This window comes from Nylanderia fulva, unplaced genomic scaffold, assembly GCF_048542155.1.
Source record: "Nylanderia fulva isolate GAGA-0341 unplaced genomic scaffold, ASM4854215v1 Scaffold10, whole genome shotgun sequence".
Lineage (NCBI taxonomy): Eukaryota > Metazoa > Arthropoda > Insecta > Hymenoptera > Formicidae > Nylanderia > Nylanderia fulva.
In genome coordinates this window covers 3748266-3773805 of record NW_028189193.1, presented here as the reverse complement: position 1 = coordinate 3773805, position 25540 = coordinate 3748266, and the positions used below count along the sequence as shown (strand labels likewise).

General features: G+C 30.9%; 1 protein-coding gene across 1 annotated transcript in view; it reads left to right on the top strand.

The window, feature by feature from the left end:
- The window catches only part of p130CAS (Serine_rich_CAS and FAT-like_CAS_C domain-containing protein p130CAS), a 74081-nt gene that overhangs the window by 28552 nt on the left and 19989 nt on the right, over positions 1–25540 (top strand). The window contains exons 2-3 of the mRNA XM_029304016.2: positions 15796–15942; positions 19794–19943. Of these exons, the coding sequence (XP_029159849.1) occupies positions 15796–15942; positions 19794–19943 (297 nt within the window). The remainder of the gene's footprint in view (positions 1–15795; positions 15943–19793; positions 19944–25540) is intronic.

The window sequence follows — 25540 nt, the reverse complement described above, 5'->3', positions numbered from 1 at the left end:
AAGAATTTTTTTTACAGAAAATCCAGAACACGATGATTTCTTATAAATCTTAATCTTATAATTTTTTTGTATGATTAATAATATCAAATGCACAAGAAAAGAATGAGAAAAGTTATTGTATAAATATATTTTTTATGTCTTTTTGTCATGAGTATTATTCTATTACAATTATGTATCTATTATAATATATACTTATTTTTCTTTTAATATGAGAAAGTACTTACTAATATTTTTTATACAAATATATGTATGTATAAATATTTTTCCAATCATTTCTCTCATTTTTTGCACTCTCTATTCTTGAAAGCAAAGAAAATAAGACCTGAAAATAAAGTCATTAAAGTATGATATCATGAAAGAATGATTCGTACTTCTTTCATCGTAGATATATCGAATGTGCAAAGTTCATCTTTTAATATATTAGTCGATGTATCATAATTAAATTTTATCGTTCGTCACGAGGCACCTTCAGAGAAAGAGAGAGACTTATCTATCCATGAATATTTACTTATACTGAGAGATACTCCTGACGATTTGTAATTCAATCATGACGAAAGACTCTTTCGAGAGGAAGCAGTTTTTAAGGAGATATATTTTTCAAAATATATCACTATTATTCATAAAATATTACTGCACTAAACATTTAAAAGAGTAAATATATTTATGAATGTGAAAAAAGATTATCATAACTTTTATAGAATATTATTTGTATAGGACTAAATAATGTTAAACATTATATTATCTATGTACATTTATCTAATTATTAATTTTCTGAATTCAAAAATAATTTTAATTTCTTTCCAAGTATTATTTATTACATAATTATTATATTATTGTTTTCAAGTAGCTACTGCTAAATAAATTTCTCTAGATCCTGGCAAGAATTAACGTTGAAAATCAAGTCACGTACATTATGATTAAGTACTTGTAATTTATTCTCCCGACTGATATGTATCTCATAAATAACCCATAATAATCAAGTCTATAAGATTGTGTATAATTTTTAAAATTTATATTGACGTTGAATATTATCGCTGAGAAAATATTTTATTTTATTCATTATCTCTATTATTATAATTAATAGCATATTTTTTAGTATTAATAGTCTCATTTTTCCACGCAGAGAGTACAATAGAACAATAATAGACTTGTGAAAGATAATGTCGCGAATAAAAAGTTAATTTATCGGGAACAAAGGTGCTATTTTGTATGCAAATCAAGTATATCAAGATGACAATTTACGTGACCCGAAATGAACAGACGCCGCTAAATATTTCATTCCCTCAAACGCAAAATGAGAGCGCGTGCTTTCCTCTCGCATTCGGTTCATGCGCCCTCGTTTAAAAAGCGAGCACGAACAGGGATACTTCAGAGCAGAAGGATCTCGGCCTTTTATTACCTCGCGAGTGGGGGACTGGAAAATAAAGCGAAAGGGCTCCTGATTATCCATTCGTCCTGAAGACCTTCACGTTTTCGTTCGATTCTTCTTTCTCTCGCCGCGCAGGATATGCGCATATGAGGTGCATCTATGCATGCATATTTATGAGGTATCAGTGGCTGTCGAACGAATTGCAGGCCGGGGCATCTATAATCATATTTTACGCATACGTGGCGGGATTTTTAATTTAAGCTCGTTTGCTCCAAGATCTAGGGAACTTCGAACAGCATTGTTTTAATTTTTTTATTTCTTTGGAAGATAATTATTATCATTTGCTCTTAACGAGATTTTATCTCTAGACGATGAAGAAATTGTGTCTGCCTTTTATCATCTTGTGTTACACAAGGAATTAATAGCTGGATTTTTTTATTATAAAAATGTACACTGAAAAACAATTTATTTCATTCGAATAAGTATTTACTTCAATACTGCCAGACGAATCATTTATTTGAAACTAATAATATTTATTTGATATGAAAAATATTTATTTGTTTCAAATAAATGATTCATTTTCCAGTATTGAACTAAATATGTATTAATTTAGTCATTTTTTTAGTGTAGAATATTTTAAAAATATCAGAAAGAAATATTTTTATCGGCTCTCAATATTAAGAATATATATATGATGTTTTTTAAATCGGTCAACAGAGCCAAAGCACGAAAAATTAATTATTCGGAACTGTATCTCTTGGTTTGAGATCACTAAGTTCCATATATAAATTAATCTCGAAACTTACATATGGAGAAATAAGCGCGAAAAATATAGATCCGAAAAGTCGCTGAATTTATCTCAAACCAAGAGATACAGTTCCGAATAATTAATTTTTCGTTCTTTGGCTCTGTTGGCCGATTTAAAAAAACATCATATATTTATATTTTTAAAATATCTTACAATAATTAGTACAATAAAATAAAAATTGTTTTAACTTGACTAAATTTTTTAATTAAATTACTATTTTATTTATATTAATTGAACATATATTAGTATTTAAGTTAAATATATGTTTTTTTGTTAGATTTAATATGTTACATTTAATTTAAACATTTTTATATGTTCAATTAACAAAATAATATTTAGTTGAAAGGTTTAGTCAAGTTAACAATTTTTTTCAGTGCACACATTCTTAAATTTATTTCTTCTTAAAATTCTTATTGATTTCCTTTCTATAAAAATTTCGTAAAAGAAGATATACATAGTTCTTATATTTAACATTATATGATAATGAAGAGTGAAATTATTCTTAAAGAAATTCTTTTATTTAATATTCATGCATTTATCGATAAATTAGAGATAATTTAAATGTCAAATGCTATCATTAATTTTAAATGTAGAAGAAATGGCGAGAAAAAACGAGTCATTCAGGATTGTAAGACGCTTTCTCTCCTCGCGTGCACATCTCCCGCGTTATAAATTTAGATTTCACGACAATTTATGCGTGACGCCGTCGTCTATCTTGTATCGATCACGATACGGTAGTCTTGTTAAATATCTTGACTTGAAATTATTGACGGTCTGCTCTTTTATTAATGATGAAAAGTGACGCGCCGCGTCCGAAGGTTTCGACTGCATCTTTGAACTTTATACGAGCTAGTAATTGCATCTCCAAGAGAATCTCTCCAGGCTATGTAGAAGATATTCTGTCTTGAGAGTTTGAAGGGTTTATAATAGTATTTAACGGATTACACGCGGAGAGATGCTAATACTATCTCACAAGTTGCATCGTTTATCTTATAATCGCGCGTAAGATTCAAGTTTGTTTACGAGTATAATTATATAACAATAAAGAAATTTTACAGGTGTCAAATAATTAGACCATTTAATTGAATCAATAATCTACTTACGAATTTTTTTATATAAACTTTTATATAAGATATGTAAAAGATTTTACTCTTCTAAACTACGAATTTTTTTTTTCTCAAAAAGAGGATAATGTAATTAATATAATTTTTAGGTTGTTTTGTTTAACGGTATTTTAAATGTTAAATTGTCTCTATTAAAAGTATATTAGAATATTTAGGGGGCAAATATTTTCAATTATGATACATGATCATGGTATGTTGATTAAAGTTGCGTTGCTAAGATGCTCGTTAGCATTGATGACTCACCAAGAATGTGAGGAATGCAGTGTAAACGGTATGAAGCAGGATCTTCTTTCCAAGGAGAAAGAAAAAGCAAAGATATGAAGCTTCGAGACGAAATTAATTGCCATTTCCGACCGGTGGATTTCCGCTTGAAACATTAGTCATAAAGAGATAATATCATCACTTCACATTAGTTGCTTAAATTATATACAATCCTGCCAATCTCGAATCTTTCATCGGATATTAGTAATGTCAATTGATTATTAATTGACAACAGGTGTTTTTATTTCATACACGACGGCTTTCAAATAATTTGCTTTCTATGAATAATTGTTTTTTATCAATTTATTGAAGACATAATTTTGATAGGACAGAGTTTCAGAAATCTCTACTTGAGAAAATATTATTTTTTTTATATACGCGGAATACAAAATTATACAAGTATTTTAAAGAAATTATTTTATAGAGATTATTGATTAGACACATATTTTCTGATGCAATATACAAGATACTTTATACATATAGAATGTTTCTAATAACTACAATTTTAATATATCTGGAAACTGATCCAAGATAGTTTAATTAAACTTAAAATATCGAGATATTTTCTAGACCTCCTTTAGTTTATATTTTTATATATTAAATATAGAAAAGTTCCACGTTCTTTTGTACTTTTTAACTTCGTCACTGATTGTGAGTATAAACAAAAAGACCGTTCAAATCTATTTGCATGACATCGCGGAAGAACGATTTTATAAGACAGAGTTATTTTTTTCCCGGTTCGTTCCCTCTTTCAAAGGAGTCTTTGTTTTTCTCTTTGTCTCTTTTCTTCTTTCTCTTTTTTTCTCTCTCACGTGGGTTACTTTAAATAAATATTATAGCGTGGCACGAAAAGATCAGATGTCGGTGCCTGTTGGCACCTCGCGATTCTCTTATCTCGCGCGAGATAATTTACACAGCACCCACCTCTTAATTCCAGAACTTGTGTACATAAGGTGTTTCTCGAGTTTCCTTTGCATGTTCTCCTGTTCACGAAGCAATTCAATTTAGAATTGAATTTTCCTTAACGAGAATTTCGTCGCTTAAATTATTTTTTTAAGTATCAAGCTGTAAATATCGTTTTTTATAATTAATTCTCATATAAAAAATATTCCGTCGCAAACAAATTTGTCAAAATTTGGTACAAAGAAACTTTGATTATTATTTGTTGCCGCACTATTTTAATTTTCGAAATTTCAATTTATATAATTCAATTTTGAGATTATAATTTTCCAACGTAAGATTGCAGATTAATTATTACAAAAATTTGAAAAAATTCTCTATCTCTGCATTTAAATTCAACAAACTGCAAAGTATTTAAGTTCAAAAATCCCATTCAAGTGGACGAAATTTCATCGTTAAAAATTATTTTCTTTGTTAACCAAACTATTCTAAAAGAATGTGTGGACGAGGAGAAATGCGAGCTATCTGGGACACTACCTTTATCTCCCCTTATTCTACCTGGTATTTTTAGTTCACATTGCATTCTCGGATTACTTACATAATCAGCGTATGCTCTACCTAGATACGATCTTAAAAAAAAAAAAAACTGATTGATCCCAATGCAAAAGTATACGCAAAGAGAGAAAGGAAGAAAAGTATGTGTGTCATATTTGCTCTTTCTCTTTACTTTCCCGATATCTCACATGGTGTACTTAACAATGTCATGAGATTCAGCTTGTGAGGAAACGTATCCCATAAAAGTTACAAACTTTTTTTACAAATTATAAATATATCATCACTTGACATTAGTTGCTTAAATTATATACAATCCTGCCAATCTCGAATCTTTCATCGGATATTAGTAATGCCAATTATTGATTGACAACATATGTTTTTATTTCATAAACGACAGCTTCCGAATAATTTGCTTTGTGTGAATAATCGTTTTTTATAAATTTATTGAAAACATATTTTGATAGGATGGAGTTTCAGAAATTTCTACTTAAAAAATATTAATTCTACTTAAAATTATACAAGTATTTTAAAAAGATTATTTTATAGAGATTATTGATTAGACATATATTTTTTTATGCAATATACAAAATACTTCATACATATTGTAGAATGTTTCTAATAATTATAATAGTTTCTCTATTTTATATGAAATATAAAATAACTTGTTTTTTGTTTATTCTTTGATAATTTATTAACTTGCTATTGAAGAATGTGTTATATATGCCGTTGTGATATAATGTTTGCACATAATATTTGTGTAACATCGGTTGAACGAACGGTTAGCAACGAGTCGCTTGCTGAGATTGTTCACTGGCAATTCGTCCGCCAATCAAGCAATCTGTTCGTCCTATTGTGCTTGCTTTATTTTATTGCTTTCATCAAATCATCGCGTGACCGTTTCGCCTATTCTCGCGCTTGTACATTCATGATAATTGTCAAAATTTATTTATGCAGAGAGATACATGTGAACATTTCCATAAAAATAATTTATCATTTTTATGACATTAATTTTATTGCAGTCATTTGAGAAATTTGACATTTGCTCCAATGCTCGTGAAATATTATAATATGGAAAATTTTATTTTAATTTATATTTTATGTAATTCTATATTTATTTTAAATTACATTTTATATATTCAATATTTCATGACACGCGTATTAAAAAAGAATTTTTTTTTTTTAACTTTAGCACATATATACTGAAAAAAACTGATTAAATTAATATATATTAATAAATGATTCATTTGGCAGTATTGAAATAAATTCTTATTCGAATTCAATAAATTTGTTTTCAATGTATATAATTTTTTACGAAAATGTTCCATCTCATAGCTTGTTTTATAAAATATATTACATTGATTACACGGTTCTTCAATTTTTAGACACGTTAATATATTTTTTTTAAATTTTAGCACATATATACTGAAAAAAATAACTAAATTAATACATAATTAATAAATGATTCATTTGGCAGTATTAAAATAAATACTTATTCGAATTCAATCAATTTTTTTTTCGATATGTACATAATTTAATTTTTTACAAAATTTTTCCATCTCATAGCTCGTTTGATAAAATACTTGATATTTATAAAATATATTACATTGATTACACGGTTCGACAATTTTTGGACACGTTAGATAAGCGAAGGGATACTAACAGAAGGAATGGGGATCGTGTTTTCGACGGACTCGCGCCGCGCAGGATAAGATCAATTCAAGCTTCCGGACGGGGAATTGAATTATGCAAATGTATTCCGTCCATTCCTATGCCGAAATTTCCGGGGACAGTGCGTGCCGTCATTCACCCTTTCTCCGGGCGTGATCGGGAGGACTACCTCCTGTCGTGAGCAGAAGGTGCCATTTCGTCCGACAGGATGTCTCTTTATCCCCTAGAATTATTCTGAGATTCTTGTTATCACGATTCCGAGGCGGCGCACGATACGAGCTAATTCCAAACTGACCGTATCGAGATTGTATCGCAAAAAAGATCGCGCCTTTCCTCCCATTTCATAGGACGATTTAATTGAATTCTTCGCGCACTTATTCTCGTATTCCGAGATGTTATCGGGAATTAACAGCACATCCTTTTGTTGCAAATCATCTGACGGATTTTGTAGTTTCTTGTCTTTTTAATAGAGAAATGTTCAGTTTATATTTATCATTAGAATTAAATATTTTGAAAGAATATGAGATGTAGATAATAAAAGTAATAATAATATGTAATATTATTGCATATTTTATATTTGTTTTTATTTTTTTATTTAGTTTTATATATTTAATTTATAACTATATTATTTTATTATACATTTATATAGATTTAAATTTTAATATATTCAGCGAGCTCCACATTATATCAGGAATGAAATAAAATATCGATATTATCAAAGTGTGATAAATCTAGTTGTATGTAAATTATACACGGAGAAAATTTTTCATTAAATTTTAACGTAAAATTTCCTACAAATTTTATCATGTTTGATAATAAGCCGAAAATTACTATGCTGCATGTTAAAATTTATATAAATTTATATTATATATTTTATATGTTTATCATTTTTTTCATTTATTCGATATAAAATACTTAAAGAATTATAAGATGTTTTAATATATTTTAAAATTATTGCAATTTTACTATATATTTTAGTAAAATTAATCAAACATTTTATATCTTATTATTTTGTGTGCGTGATAGATATAAAATTCTAACAATACCAATATTGTTCCACGATTGCCACGAATTTCAGAATAAGTTGTAAGAGAAAATTCTCTGGTCATCAAAATTTTATAAGAGTTTCTCTGATTAATATTTACTACAATAAAAAATATTAATATGTACACATAGTAAAATTAATTGTACGTATTTTATATCTTATAGTGGTACATATCAATATTTTTTATTGTGGTAAATATTAAGAGAAAAACTCTTATAAAAAATTCTTTTAATATCATATGTCAAAAAATCAATGTGGGTCTAAATAAATGCATGGAAAAAAATGATCTATTACAAATAAATTTTAGCTGTCCCTATATTAAATGTAATTATCATGTCTAAATTTGAGCTATGTATGATAGCTAATATTTTTTAGCTATAGCATTCTCCGTCAAACTATATAACTAAAAAATTTTAGTTACCATAGCTAAAATTTAGGCATGATAACTAAAATAAAAGTAAAGAATTAGCTCATTCTTTTTTTCGATGTGTTTTTAGAAAAATTCCCCGCGCTGAAAAAAATGACTAAATTAATAAATATTTATTTGAACACTCAAATAAATCATTTATTTGAAATAAATAAATATTTTATTTGTTCCGAAAAAGATTTTTTTATATCAAATAAATCTTTTTCATATCAAATCAATATTATTAGCTTCAAATAAATAATTCATTAGGCAGTATTGAAATAAATATACTTATTCGAATTCAATAAATCTGTTTATCATGAATTTTCAAAGAAAAAAAATTCCCTCCGTGTACGAAACTTTTTGGCGCGCACTTGATTTTGGTCCACCCTAGACACGCAAGGGCGACTGCTATTTTCACACGCGACGCGTTGCTCTCGCACGCACGTCCATCGAGACGGATCATGCGTGCGTGGGCGGTTGATGGTGCGTCTGGCGTGGCCGGCGTAATTGTGTGTCGCATCGCGCACGCACGTTCCTCATTAATCAATCGTTTCCGTCGGCGCGCGAACCCTAAAGAGAAAGACCGGCTCGTTTTAACACGACACCGCTCCGGCGTGTAGCCTTTCATTTTCCGTTAGATCTACCAACGCGACCCGCTCGTTCCTCATTCACGCATGAATTGCACGCTTATAATTGCTTGGGATATTTCGGAGCCGAAGAGCTTTTCGCTGTAGACACGACACGGTAATGGATCTTATACCCTATACGAATTGATAAGACTTCGATTAAGCATCCAGCTACCTTTTTTCATTATTTCTAGGTGAACTTTCGTGCCCCAGGATGTTACTAGGATTTCGTCCTGCGTCACTTTATGATTGATGAATTCAATAAAACGTATACGGGACGATACATCAAAAATGATGGGGTGCACGTGAACCGACAATAAACTCCCATAATTCTTCATAGAATTGCTAAATATAGTATCTCAAAGTTTTTCTAAAAACGCACGTCGACAAAAAATTAGTTACCAATTTTTATTTTAGCCAGCAATTTTAGTTATCATGCTTAAATTTGAGCTGTGGTAACTAAAATTTTTTAGCTATAGTTTAACAGAGAATGCTGATAATTAAATAGGGACAGCTAAAATTTATCTGTAATAGATCATTTTTTCCATGCATTTATTTAGACCCATATACGTTGATTTTTTGACATATGTCAAAACGATGAGCGGATAAGTTGTCTTAAATGGATTATATGAATTTTCCTGTACCTTATTTCGAACTTTGATCGGATGGAAATTGAATCGAGGCTCGCATACGCTTATAAATGTCATTCGAGCTTGAAAAATCGGAGCTGGCACAGGTGGGGCTTCTCCGCCTGTTTCATTTACACATGATTAAATAAATCGTATTATTCGCTCATCGCGCACTTCGACGATACGTTAAACCCCAGCATTACACGCGAATATACACTTATAGACCCTTCATAGTACGTGCCACCGCTTATAAGCCTACTTGCAATTGGATTACAGACTTACGGACACTCTGACGCAAAAGTTCAGAGACGTTTCAGAGAATGTTGACGCGCAGCATCTCGCGTAACATTCGTAGTAATTTCATTCTGACAAAGATTTCTTCGCCCTCCAAAAGCTTTGTACGCAGAATATATTATAACGAACTATATAAAAAAATTTAAGAGAGTGGATTAAAAAAATAATATCTTAAATATGTAATTGCAAAATATGTTATTTGAAAAAATAATTAACATATCTTTTATAACCATTACAGCACATTTTTGTTAATCAAGAAACATTAATTCATTTCGTGTAACATTCGTAATAATTTAATTCTGACAGATTTCTTTCAAAAGCTTTGTATGCAGAATAGATTATCACAATTTATACACTATATAAAAAATTTAAGAGAATTGAATTTTTAAAAGATAATATTTTAAATATGTAATTGCAAAATATGTTTTATCCCGAGTTATTTAAAAAAATAATTTTTTCAATATATTTTTAACCATTACTCGTTGGAATAATATTTTATTACGGAATGTTAATTTACATTGTAACGACGAGGAAACAGCACACTTTTTTGTTAGTCAAGAAACATTAATTCTTTGTCGGCGAACACGATAGCACTAATATGCCAGCAGCATAAAAAACGAAAGCTACGTAACCGTAACGTTACTTCACTTCCTTTTTGAAATGGCACGTGTCTACAAAGCGGTCTTAACCCTCTGCGAAATACACATATACACATGCTTCGTCGAACATGTATTTGTATAAGGCTACTTACCTCTACGACGCACGTGTTCGGAGGGATGGAAGCTGGTAAATACACATCCCTTGTAATTTAAATTTCAAAATAGACTGTCATCAAAAAGCTTAGGTTTGTATATCTTTCGTACAATTAACTCTCAGTCAAATGAGGTGGCCACATTTTCAATCAAAAAGTTAAGAAATGCGTCGTAATAATCATCTCTTTTATATTTTTAAAATATTAATTAAATTATTTTTAGAAATTACTATTAAATTGATAATAGCGATCGTATTTTTTTAAATCTTTTATATATTTTTACTCTTTACTTATTTCAGAACATAAATAAAATATAGATATATTATAATTTTCGCTATTACACTGAAAAAAAATTAAATTAATAAATATTAAAGTTAGTACTGCCTATAATAAATCATTTATTTAAAACAAATATTTTTTACATCAAATCAATATTATTAGTTTCAAATAAATTTATTTGAACATTTTTTTTATAATACATTTTTTTTCAGTGTATTAAATAAAAAGTTTAAAAATTGTTTTAAATAAATATTTTGGGGAAAAATATACATATATTTACATAATAGTAAATTTATTCAATTTCGATTCTGTCAACTCGGTTTCTCTCAATCAAGCTAGATGTGATCATCCTTATCTATGGGATTATGCAAAGGAACTGACACGAAACGTACTTCTCCCTCGATGAAACGGTTTGATGAATCGATTTATTATGCATGAGTCATTGAGTGATCACTTTTAAATCCCGAGTCTTACCGATTGGACGAAGAATTCGAGAGAGAAAAAAAATGCGTAACGCAAACAATTAAGTGCATTTTCTGCGTTGCATTTGACACTAACTGGGTTACGCGTAAACATGAGAACTACTATTCGACCTCGCCCTTGCTTTTTTTCACCCTAAAAATAACAGACGCAGATGGTTGCGGGTGCCCTTTTTTATCCCGAACAATAGAAAGGCTGCGTAAATACAGCCTCCGGTGGCATGAACCGCCCTTTTTCGATCGGGGCCATTAAAATTTCTTTTGATGTCGTCCTGCATTGTTATTGTCAAAATCAAATTTTAAATGTACAGTATCGGCAAATTTAAAATTCGATTAATATATTAACACCAACTTCCCCATATTTTACACTCACTGAGATGAAAGTGTAAAATAATTACATTTTAAAGCTAGAATATTTTGTAGAAATGACAAATTATTCAAGGAAAATATATACTGAATTTAAAGGAATTTTTTTACTTAAAAACTTATATATCTGTACACACAAACAAACATTGCATCAAAGAAATATTATTTCTCGAATAATATTTTCTGTAATATCAAATTTATTTGATAAAGGAAATGTAATTTAATTCCAGGTATATGTGTATTATGACGTATAAACATTGCATACATATAACGCAATTATTAATCAAATTTTTTTTACCAAATTTTTTCAAAATTGTATGATTTTACACAAGAATTTAAAATAAAAATTTTATGAAATAAAAATATTTTACGATTTTAAAATATAATCAAGTTAAGTCTATTCAAAATATTTTTATAATAGAATATTAGATAAAATATAGTATATATTTTCTTAATTAAATATTAAGATAAAAAGATTCATTAAGAAAGAGAGAGTATTTTTCAGACTTTAAAATTTGTTTCTTTAAAGAGAATATATTTAATATTTTAAGCACAGAATGCTGATCTATGAAATTTTATATAAATCATCTCACACTCAATCTTTGACCATTTTGACACAACCCTACTAGGATAAACTGTCAATGAAAGAGTCGTGAATCCTAAGTGCAGGTACCTGTGCGTCTGGCTTAAGGTTCGGAACAGATAAGCATCCTTTCATGGTATCGAGCTGCATTCTTGACGGGCTTGCATTCATAACGTATGTACAACCTGATCTCCGAAAATAGAATCGATGTATTCGGACCACATACAATGAACTTGAAACGTCAATACAAATAGATAGAGAGATAAACGGCTTTAAATGTACGACTGTAGATATATACGAGTAGGGTGTAGGTTTACTCCAGTAAGAATCGAAGACATATATGTATATCATCAATTTTAAATATTCTGGGAGAAGAAATAATTTAAAAAATAATAAGAAATTAACTCGTAAATTAATAACATTGTTAAAATATTTTCTGTGACACTTACCTGTTTTAAAAAATTTTTTCGTAAACTTCTTTTTATATTTACATTTTTTTAAATATATTTTACACAATCAGCACACTTAAAAAAATAACTAAATTAATAAATATTTATTTGAATATTCCCAAATGAATCATTTATTTGAAATAAATAAATATTTTATTTTGTTTTGAAAAAAATTTTCTTATATCAAATAAATATTTTTCATATCAAATCAATATTATTAGCTTCAAATAAATAATTCATTGGGCAGTATTGAAATAAATATACGTATTCGGATTTAATATTTTTTTTTAGTGGCACGCATTTTTAAATTTCAAAAAATATTAATCATGCGTCCCCATGAAATATTTCTTACGTGGAAAGATTCTAGTTACTGATGGAGGTTTCTCCATGTGTTATGTTACTTATTGTTAGATTGTACGTGATGTGACATACATAGTTTTGTTTTGCAATGCAGGTGAGATACTATTCATTGTTTGATGCTAATGCAAGAGTAAAAAAGCCTTTATTCGCATTTAATTCAAGCGACAGCGGTTTCACATTTAAGAGTTATGTATCCAAAAAGAGAGAGAGAGAGAGAGAGAACACTGAATATATTACATATGTATACCGTATGGAATACGGCGGTACGAAATGGAATTTTATTATATGAAATATTATTATGTTAATAAAGTTTATATAACGGAGCTGCGGCGAAAAAACTTACTGTTACATGAGAAAGCAGTTATAATTTAATTAAATTAATATTTATATTATTTACATACAATCATTCGGATAATATTTTTCCGCGAATTTGCGGTTAATTATTTTTATCTTGCAAGTTGATTATCAAAGCGAGATCGCTTGATAAGAAAACGGAATTCGAATGAACTTCATCAAGAATAAATTACGATATCGATTTATTGTACTATCAGCAAAATGCTATTTCAATTGTTTCACTTTAACGAAAGTACCAAGGTTAAATTTTATCCTTTTATTTTTACAAACTTTTCCAACGTTATCCAATATTTTAATAATTCATATACAATTATATAAAGTCTCGCTCTTTAATTATTCATCTCGCTTTTCCGCGTATTATATAATTTTTCTCGGAAAACACAAGTCATCATCTTAATTTAAACGCGCATCACGTTGAAATAAATGATCATCATCACCCTCATCGTATCGCAAGAGTTTCGATTTTCCACGTGGCTTTCGTGGAATTAAGCGCAGGCAATTATTACATTCAGTGGCTCTCGCTAATGATCGTAGCGACGCCTTAATTACGCGCTTCGTCGAACGGTGCCGGAACTTGGTCGAAGACGCCACGTATATATGACATCATTGTTTGTTGGCGATGAAAATAGAAAAAGACTCAGAAGACCGAGGGAGTGAGAAAGACGGAGAAATGGTTCGGGACACACTTCAATTAAACTCACTTGAGATAGAGATGGGAGAGACGCGAGAAAGAGCTTCCTCGTAAAACGCGGTGCACTTCGGGGACGAGATCGTCGTTTAAGTGATCGTTACATCTCCTCTCGACGAGGAAACACGCAACAACGTGGGATAGAAGGAGAGACGTTCGCTGATGTATCTCGAAATAGAGACAGATGGACAAGAGGGAGGCTGCGGCGAGATCGTGCTAGGATTTTATGGATTTAAATTGGCCAAAGGACGAGTCGAGCCGCTAGAACCAATTGGCGTTTGCGTGGAAACCGCCTGACTCGTTGACTTTTCGAATGAAACCAATTGCGGGCACCGATATGCGACGATATGTACCATCTGTCCATAGTACATATCGCACATCCGCTGCGAAAAGCGCCGAGTCAGAATACACGCATACAGGGTGTCACCGAAAAGCTACGAGTGGATCTTGTTCTTTCAGGGGGATCTCGAAAGTCGGGCGTTTTCAGGGAATTTTATAAATCTGGAATTGTTAGAAAAAAGTCAGGAAATTTTATTTTATTTAATTCGACCCAAACTAGCCAAGAAATTTTTATTTTATTTCCACAACGTTTCGACCATCTGTTTTTGGTTCTTTTCAAGTGAAAAACTAGAATGGTACAATTAATTAAAATTAATAAACATTTTTGATGTTAAACGCAAGAATTAAAAATTTTTTACATACTTCATTGATAAAAGCGCAGTTAGTTGACACTGTTGTCATGATTATTAAACAATATGATTATCCGAATTTTTTAAAAACATTTGAAAGACCTTTGGAAAAAATTTTATTTATCTGGATTTTTTCACATTCTACATTTATCTCAATAATTTAGAATTTTTTATTAACTAAATTGTGCATGTTATTTTATTTCAATGTGTTTAATAGAGACAAAACTATAAAAAAATAAAAAAAGGATTTCTGATTATTTATATAGTTTATGGTGACATGTTTGTTTCGATTATCGTACATAATGCAGATTGTATTGTATAATTGATTTAAATTTTTGTTTTAACTTCCGAACCTTTTCATTGTTGACAAAAATATCTCAAGGATTTCATGATTTAACATTTAATTGATTTATCATATAGATATATGCAAACTATATATTTGAAAAAAATAATACTAAAAAGTCAGGGAATTTTTTTCATTGAGTCTGCTGGACATCCTGTATTTGGAGACAATTTTTCCTCAACAAAAATACTGAGACATCAATAATTTTCGAATTATAAGCGGTTGAAAATAAATGGTTTTTCGCAAACTAAGCCTAATGGAAACAAAATATTAACAAAACCATATTCTTCAATTAATTTCAAATAGAGTTTACTTTAATAAAATTTTTATTTGAAGTTTAGTTATAAAGATACATGATGGCAAAAATTGGGAACATGCAAAAAATGATAGTTTCCCTCGACATATTTGCTAAGGAAAAATAATCTCCAAATAACGAGATCTACTTGTATATTTTCGGTGTGCCGCTTGATGGATGCCTGATTCAGACACTCTGTATATGTTGGACAGCGTGTTCAGATGCGAAATTTGTAGACACAACGTTGAGTGGAGGCTTGAGATAATTAATCTTTCGGAGAAATTCGCGCAAAACCCTGCTCATATTACAAATATGGATTTTATAATTATAATAAGACTAATATCCCGAGGATATATACTATAAATCCGTTTTATATAATCATTTTATATTCTAATTTTTTTTCTCGATTTGTATTTCTTGTGCACAAAAATATATTGTGCTAATATTTTTTGTTCTTTTTTTTTATTACAGAAATGCGTGAAAGCGCGAGCGCTGTACGATAATATCGCCGAGGCACCAGACGAGCTGGCTTTTCGAAAAGGGGATGTTCTCACTGTATTGGAGCAAAACACTGCTGGTCTTGAGGGATGGTGGTTGTGCGCTTTGCGCGGTAGACAGGTAAGAGTTTCACGAAAAGCACGTAATTAAGTATACATTTTTTAAATACGTTCTACAAATTTTTTTCTGGGAGAAAAAATTGCGAAAGCTTTAAGATTTTTATGAAGTAACTAATTCACGATGAGATTGCTATATAAGTTTCACAAACTCTATATATATTTGAAACGAGTTCATTTATAAATTAGAAAAGTTTGATTTTTTTATCTATGGTCGGCTTGTGTTTTACCTCTAAATCATCCTATAATTCGTCTTTAAATTCCAATTCCAATACCATTCAATTACACCTGTTACTAATCGAGAACGCACGATACATGAAACGTGTACGTTGATCTCTCGTGATTCTGCTTGCGTTTCCATTAACCGAGTTCGCTCGATCTATTACTCCTTGATGGAGTTTACCTATCGTATTAACGAAGTACACGTCGCTTGCACGTACAAACATGTATGTATTTTGTGCCCGCGTTATTTACACGCGTCTCTATAATGCATAAGGGATAAGACGTGCTCTAAAATGAAGCTCTCTTCCGAGCAGTTATTTTCGCGAAAATAGGACACGATCGCGCTAGATGATTTAGCCTCGTGATCTCTCAGCCTTTATGCCGATGATGCCAGACACTGCGTTTTGCACAACTGGAATACGCGATTAAGCCGATTACCGAGAATCGCTGATATTTGCGTTCAGTTTTCTTAAATTAGAAAACAAAGAGCGTGAGAGAATAATTAAAGTTTTTTTTCTTAGATTATGTTCATATTAATAATTCTTCCGTGGCAATTTTCTAATAAAAAATCTACTTACTAAATTCAAAACATTTAATTATATTGATGTAATAAAAATCCAGCATATTATTACTGCCTCTTGCCATTTTAATAATTGGCCTTTTATTTTTCAATTGCTTTAATATTTTTTCTTTCAATTTAATTTTTCAGAAAATCGCAGAAATGCAATTTTTTCGAAGAAATTTTTTATTTTTTTACGAATTTTGCTATTATATTATATTCTTTCTTCAATTTTTTGTAACATATTTTACATTATTATCTCTCGAGTTCTAAATTTTAACCGCCTTAATTTTATACTTCTTTTGACAGCTGCTTATGATATATGTCGTTCAACAAATGAATTTATATCTAGCGGTAATTAAGCTGTCGACGGTTTCCACGTACGAGTTTCATGTGCACGCGATTACCTATGCATATCTGTATAATGCATAAAGGCCGATGCACCGAAGCGCTTTGAAGGTTCTCAAGGTATGACGAGGCAATATGTTATTATCGCAGAAATAGGAATAACGACCGTGCATTTTGCACTTACACGTTCGATCTAGTAATGCACCGGTATTATAAATATTTGAGAGCAAGATTTAGAACTAAAGATATAATAATGTAAACGATGTTAGAATGAAGCATGCATATATTACAAAAAAATTGAAAAAATAATGTAACAAGACAAACAAAATTTGCATAATTTTTTTTTCTCTATTATAATTCTCACTTACAAATTTTTTTAAAAATTATAAAAAATGAGAAAAATTTTCTGAATTTTCGGGGCAAATTCTAAGAGGAAATTTTCTCTGTGTTTTCTTAAAAAATCGAACTAATATCACTTCGTACAATTAATTCAGTTCGATGAATTAATATTATAGTTTCTCGAGTTTCGCGAGATTATTTCCGCGCTCTCTCTCTCTCTCTGTTTCCATGTATGCGTGTCTCGGTCTCGGATAAAACCTCGTAAAACGTTGATCGTATCGAAGCGCTTTTCCTGAAAACGACTTTCATCTGTCGAAATACTCTTCTCGTCGACTACCGCGGCTGCCGACACACGTGCGACCTGCTTGAGCACATATGTGTGTGGCGGTAATTGAGAGTGAAGGCGACGCCGCGTGGGTGGGAAGGTGATTGAATGATACGGTCTCCTGATCTTTATTGGAAACCCAGGAACTTCTGACGTCGTCGGAATAGTCTAATGGTAAAGGCATTGACCGAATCGCCGATGTGTGGGCGCGGATGATGGATGCTTCCGCAACTTTTAACACGAAACGTTCACGTGTGATGTTGTCGATTTTTCCTTTTTTTCGCGAGAAAATTTTTTGCGACGATAGAGAAAATACAGAGAGAATTTTCTCTTAGAATTTACTCCGAAAATTCAGACATTTTTATTTTTGTGAATTTTTTCCGCAAGTTTTTTTATATTAATGTATCGCTCATTCTTCAGAATTTTTTTAAAAATTTCTAAAAGGAATTCTAAGAGTAGAGAAATAAAAAATTTTAATATATTTTATATTTTAAATATATATATTTTGTAAATATAATAAATATACCGTACTTCTATATATAATTATCAGGCTTTATTTTATTTAAAATATTTATTATTCTTTAATATAATTAATCTAATGTACACAGAGATAATTTTCTCTTAGAATTTACCCTGAAAATCATGATAATCATGGGACAATATGGTGATTTTTGTAAGAGAGTCTCTGATTAAAATTTACCACAATAAAAAATATTAATATCTATCACAATAAGATGTAACATATGTTCAATTAATTTTATTGTGTACATAATATTTTTTATTTGTATATCGCTTTGCAGATTCTCTTTCATTTATTTCTGTATGCTTCCTCTTCTATTGCAAATTTCTTGGAAGATTGGAAATTCCAACAGGTATTAGATAGATTCAAGATTTTCGGGTTAACGTGCTCGCAATGTTAATGTCATTCCCACCAAAAGCACTTATACCTCTTGAGATTTATGAGTTACAACTTTGTAGCACTCCCGAGACGTTGCGGGATAAACGAATGAGTTACGCGACGTTAATCTCGCAGTGGCCAACGTTCGTTACAGCGAAGGGTGTAATGTTTATTTTTGTCTCGATATTCACAGACAAACTCGCAATATACTTTCACAGACTCTTAATTGGAGCCTTCCCTTTCGAGGATCCCTCCCGATACGTGCACTGTAAAAAAATTTTGTAAAATTACATTAAAAATATGTAAAATTACATAAATAATAAATGTAAAATTACATGATAAATAATGAAAAGGTAATTATTTCTATTATTTATCGTGTAATTTTACACTTATTATTTATGTAATTTTACATATTTTTGTGTAATATATTACATATTTTTTTACAGTGTGCAAGTGAGCCTAAGAGAGAAACCACGTTTTTTAGGAAAAAAGAATAGATCAATTAATAAATTAAAAATATCCATAAATAAGCATGCATAATAGAATATAATAATAATTTAACACTTTTATTTGGCGTTAAAAAATTGTAATTAATTGGTAATCGTCTGGTACACGTCTCTTCAGTACGCAAAATTTTCTCTTAGAATTTACCTTGGAAATCGTGATAATCCGTTGGACAATATTGTACAAATTTGATAAGAGTTTCTCTGATTATTTTTGTCACAATAAAAAATATTAATATCTTATAGATAAAATTTACTATGTATATATTATTATTTTTTTATTGTTGTAAATATTAATTAGAGAAACTCTCTTATATAAAATTCTTTTAATACCACATTGTTTCACGATTACCAGAATTTTCAGGATACATTCTAAGAGAATTCTCTCGGTGTAGAAGATCTTAATGTAAAAATTATAATAAATAAAATTATCAGGATATCAGAAATGTGATTATAAATAAATGCTATGGCAAAATGAAAATTAAATTTATCCGTTTTGCATTATAACGCGTTATTACTCTATCACATTTGTTGAGGGATAAAACGCATTGAATTTTCAAGGCATCGGGGGCAGACTATACGCGATTAAAATTTTACTCGAAGCGTTACCATCTCGAAGTTGCATGCGTGTTATTACATGATATTTTTTCTTCTGCCCTAGGGTATCTGTCCAGGAAATCGATTGAGACTTCTGGTTGGCCAATACGATACAGGGGGTTGTTTGGTCGGCAGCAGAGCCGACCTAACCATTTCCGAGGACGGCATACAGAGACATGGGAAAAGGCGTAGCTGGCACGTGCAACCTAATAGGGTGAGTTATTTGAAACTACTCTTAAAGATCGCATTTTTAAAACTATTCTGAAATTACGCAAGAGAAAATAAACCTTGCGTTGCTGCGAGCATTTGACATTTCCGCGATTATTAACCCCCGTTCGAGAACTAATATTTATTATTGCAAAATAGTACTTAATCTCTTGAAAAAACAAAATCAGAAAAAATATAGAAAGTGCACTATTAATAAATGCAAAACTGGCTTCATTAGCAGTAATTGCTTAATTAAAAAGAAAATCTAAAAGATATTCTTATACGCTATTAATATGAAGATAATTATAACGTGTGTTCGTCAAGCATGTCTTAATGAGATCGCGATAAACAGCCGTGCCGTTTCGTTTCGTTAGCAAATATTTAAATGACTCTTTACGCCCACAACCGGGAATTCCGGAGCGAATGCAGTACGAATACGCTCTACGATTATAATTCTTCTGTGCCGTACATTTGAATAGCGGTTTATTGCTCTACTGCGACAGCTGACTTCTCGAATTAATATATCCGTGATCTGAAAAGGGACTACTCCCTGTCGATCGATCATTTGTAAACGCAACCATAGACAGGATTTCCCAAACACACACACACACACACATATATATATATATATATATATATATATATAACATTCGATCAATCGGATCAGTCATAGGAATTTGTATTCCTTTAATAAATTTTTATATATGAAATAAAGAAGATACAATCTATTTTTTAATTAACTTAATTATTTAAAATATCGGATGTATTGCAAATCTTTTTAAACATTAATTTTTTATATGAATTGGAATTATTAATTAATTGGAAAATATTTTAGCTAACTGTCGGAAAAACTCGATTTTATTTCAGTCAAGCTTATATATATAAATTCTATTAATAGAATGTAATGAATGAATAAGGGCATAAAAAACTGGTTGGTCCATGAAAAATGTAAATCATCGATAATATTTAAATTAATTTTATCACATAGCACGAATGCTTTTGATTTTCAGCAAAATATAATTCGTCTGGCTTTCCATGAATATAGTGGCCAATTGTTCATCAGAACATAAAACCGCAAATATTCGTATATTATTTTTTTTTCTGTTTGAACAATTATACGGTTTATTTGTCCATCGTGGTTTGGGAAACCCTGCGCCACAGAATTGACAAGAGCGTTCGAGCGAGGGTTTATTCCGCGGACGACCTTTTACGCCCCCGCGAAATATGTCAAAATCAGCTGACTGCCACTTGGTTCGTTCGACTCTTCTGGACGCTGACGCTGCTGCATATATCTGACTGTCGCGGTTTAATATCTGCCACTGACATAAATTCGATGAAATAACAGCGCGATCGATTAGGGCGTCAAATTTATTTGCTGGCGTCACGACAAAAGGAATTATCTTGGTTAAAAATATTTGATTTTTTCTGATTTTTTGGTCAAATGAAAAGCAGTGAGAACAATGAAAAAATAATATATTATAATAATATTCATTAAATTCCACGTCTTAATATAATTATGCTATACACGTACAAGCAATTTGAAAGACTAATTAAAAATTGATAATAACGAAAATGAAATAATAAATAAAATATTTTTTGATTTGTCCATCTTTTAATTGTCACAACAAATAATTATTTATTTAAATTGGTTATTTTATATTTGTGCAAAAAAAATTTCAATCTTTTTCAATTGATTTAGTTTTTACTTAACTCTAAATTTGGTGTCTATATTTAAATTTCCAATATTAAACTCTTGATTATATTAAAATCTTATTTTACCATATTCGAGTTTATGAAAGTTCTTTTATTATTTGGTCCTGTCGAATCATTTCTGACTATATCGAGGTTTGGTCCGATCTTTTACGAACAGCAATGTATTTCGGGCGCTTCGAAAATGGTCGGTTTCTTGTCCTGGTGTTGGCAGTTTCTCGAGCTCTTCTTGTTTTCTGGCTGATGTGCAAGGACTTTTTGCTCCGCGCGGGTCTTCACGGGCGAACATCCGGACGCGACGTCCCGATGTCGTCGTACGCGTGATGCATCTCCGTGATAGAAATACGACTCTGTTGTCGTCGCAGTCGCAGGGTCAACGTAACGCGAATGAGCTTTTCTACTACGTCATACGGGTGATTGCACTAGAAAATCAGCATGCGCAGGTGACGCGAGACACGTCAGATTTGATCATCCATAGTCTGATTCACATCGATTCCAATAGATTCCAGCATTCTTCTTCGGGTTTTTTTTTTCAAATAAATATACGAGAAATAAGTCTAAAATTAATGTGCAAATTTTTGCAGAATATAAAATATGTAAAAATAAATCATATGACTTAGGTCAAAAATTTTCTGCATTTATATATATATATATATATATATATATATATATATATATATACACAATAGATTCCAGCATTCTTCATTTTTTTATTTTTTATTTTTTTTTTACAACCATTGTTTTTTTTTAAATAGATATACGAGAAATTGTAAGTCTAAAATTGATGCGCAAATTTTTGCAAAATATAAAATGGAGTAAAAAATGAATCATATGACTTGTCAAAATTTGTCTGCATTTATATTTTTGTCTCGAACAAACGCATCAACGAAGAAATATTGCAAGCTTTAAAAATGGATCAATATCATTTCCCATCTACCTCGATCCCTTCTTGTTTTCTATATCCGTTGTGTCGCATCCTGGAACGATTTACGAGAATCCAGTCCTGCTGGGTGCTCCGCAAGGAGTCACCTTTTCTGGCATGAAGGTCCGCGGATATCCTTATATGTCCCGCCGGTTCCAGACAATGTCCACTCTGTGACGCCGCTATTCTCTCTTGCGTCGTCTTTTTTGCTCGACGTGAATATGTATGCGCGCAAGACGCGCATTTGTGTGAGGTCCCCCGGAGTCATCTCGATGGAATGTTTAGGGCGGTTAGACTCAAAGAAGAGCGGGCGCGTTTCATCGCGTACATCCACAAGTCCTCTCTTCCTTCCTTTCGCCGACTCTTTAACTTCCCAGAATAGCCTCGTGATACACGTTTTTATGTGTTAGATCTGGGAGAGACCGGATGCTTTTCCTCTCACTTGCATCAGTCTGAATCCTTACGCGAAATTATGGTAAAAAGAATTATTTTAAAAATCAGTAATGGGAAATAAAAAATAAATATGGTTTAAATAATTTTATATTGCGGAGTTAATATGCATGTGTCATTTTTTTAAATGCTTCAAACAGCATTTTAAACCAACTTATCTCTACGATAAGCTCACAAAATGCATTGCATCGAGAGAATTTATGTTTTTATGTAATGGTATTTTTATTTAATGATCATCATTTAATAAATAAGAAAAATTAATTTTTTTCCAAAATTAATGGTTGAATATTGATTCAATTTATACGGAAAATTACGTTGTTGATCGTTTGGAAACGAGATATATTGCGGCTGAGAGACTATGTATATATTCGCTGATACATTCCGAGTACTTAAATTCGCGGAGACACAAGAGGAGAAACATGAGCGTGCACGACATAGGCGAAAGGAGCTTCGTGTGCACCGGTGATGTTAACTAGAATAACCAGATCGTGGCACGTTCACCTTCTCTCTCTCTCGCTCGATTTGTAACAGCCAGTCAGTAACGTATGCAGCGCGAGTCTGCATACTCAATGCACGACAAGTGCATTGCTCCGTCGCATTTCCGCATAGGCGGCGAATTGCAAATGCGATTTGGATATTTACCATAATTTTTATAAACTTGAATCAATTAGCTGTCTCGAAAAAAATTACGTACCGCGTAATAAAATTTATTTATGCAAATATGTGATGAGGCGAATTTGCTTAAAAATTTGTGGAGAAAAATGTGCATTGCTATCTCGATTTTTTCTCGTAATTTATTTATATCTTGTGCAACTTATTATTAAGACATAACAAAGATATACGATATATAAAACGAATAAAATATAAACAGCAAATTTAATTTCGTAGCTCTCTCAAACCAGAATTAAAAAAGACTTGAAAAACGTACTTAATTTTCACATTCAAATTTCAAAGGTGATTTGCATAAAATGTATTACATGAGGTTTTTATTTTCCTACTTTAAGACGACTCTTGCTTTGGAAACGTAAATTGTGACGCCGACGATTTTCTTAAATGATGATTGTTACATAAAAAAAAAAAAACATTAAATAGGTTTTCTTTTTTAAAGCACACAAATTCTTGCAAAATGCATTTTGTGAATTTACTCCTAAAATTAATTTTTGCAAAATAATAACGAGAACCTAAGGGAACCAAAATGTATCCTGCTGGGGCGTTGGTGCTTTTTGCGACTATTATTGGCGACGACGTAGGCAAACTGCACCGGCTGAAAATGGCATGGAAAGACAAGGAGGAGTGGCAGGATAGCGGAACCGTAGACAGGCTTTATGCGACAGAGAAACCGAAGAAGATAAACTCGGTTGAGACGAGAGTAATCGAAATGTGGGCTGAGTTGTGTCTCTAACCGCCGGTATCAGTGAACTGTCAAACGCGTGGGATTATTCACTCGTTCTCGACGCTGACCATTTTTTTCGATTCCGGATGCTAATCCATGTTTACGATAGGCCGTGTGAAGCTACTTTATTTGATTATTCCGAGTCCTCTGCTCTTTAAGACACTTATCGCATTTAGAAGATATCTGGTTTAACTCCGATCAATTACTGCTAATTATTTGACATTTCTGAAGAAGTGTAATTCAAATTGTTTCGTTATAAAATTTTATTTTTTTATGCGAAGATTTTTAAGAAATCATAGAGTTCACAATAAAAATTTGGTTATTGTTTGAAAGAAAGAGTCAGAAATTTTAGAGGAAAAAATAAAAAGAACTATCACAGATACATCGATTTTTAGGAAACGATACTAGTTCATGATATGATTTATAAAAATCGCATCAAAATCACGTACTGCCTCTTCATTGCATTTATCAGACACTAAACTCGTTCAACTTTTTTCCCGTAACTTTTTTATCCCGTATTTGAAAGACTATCGCATCTATATAGGTTGTCCTAGTTTAAAGAGAAAGAAAAACTATATTTAAGGAAAGTATTCTCGAATTTATCTCGACAAAGGTTCTAAAAAATGTTCAGAAAAAAAACTTCTTGAAAAGAAACACCACAAGCGCGCGCACTCGTTAAATTTAAAGACTCGCTTTTAGGAAAATGCGATACTTCTCACTTTCTTTCGTAATGGTCCCCACGGAAAACGCGTCGAAGTCACGCCTCGGCTTTTTATCGCATGACACGCCTAATTTGTTCATTCTCGTTAACTTTTTTATCTAAATCTCTTCAGAAGGATCATTAGATAAATTATTTCTACTTGACTGGGCGGTGAAAAAAACGAGAAAATTATGCAGTGTTGATGGAGACGGAATTTTAATTTAGTCCCATTTATAAATTTCAAAGAATTTTTTTTATTTCAGATAAGAGTTTTAAAAAATATAAATAATAATATTTCTCATAATTAGGAGAGCCGCTTCATTCTAATTTCTGTGGTCTAAAAATTTTTTGATGATTAATAATTATTTTTTATTAATATATTTTAATAATCATAATATATTAATATATTTTAATTTATTAATTATAATT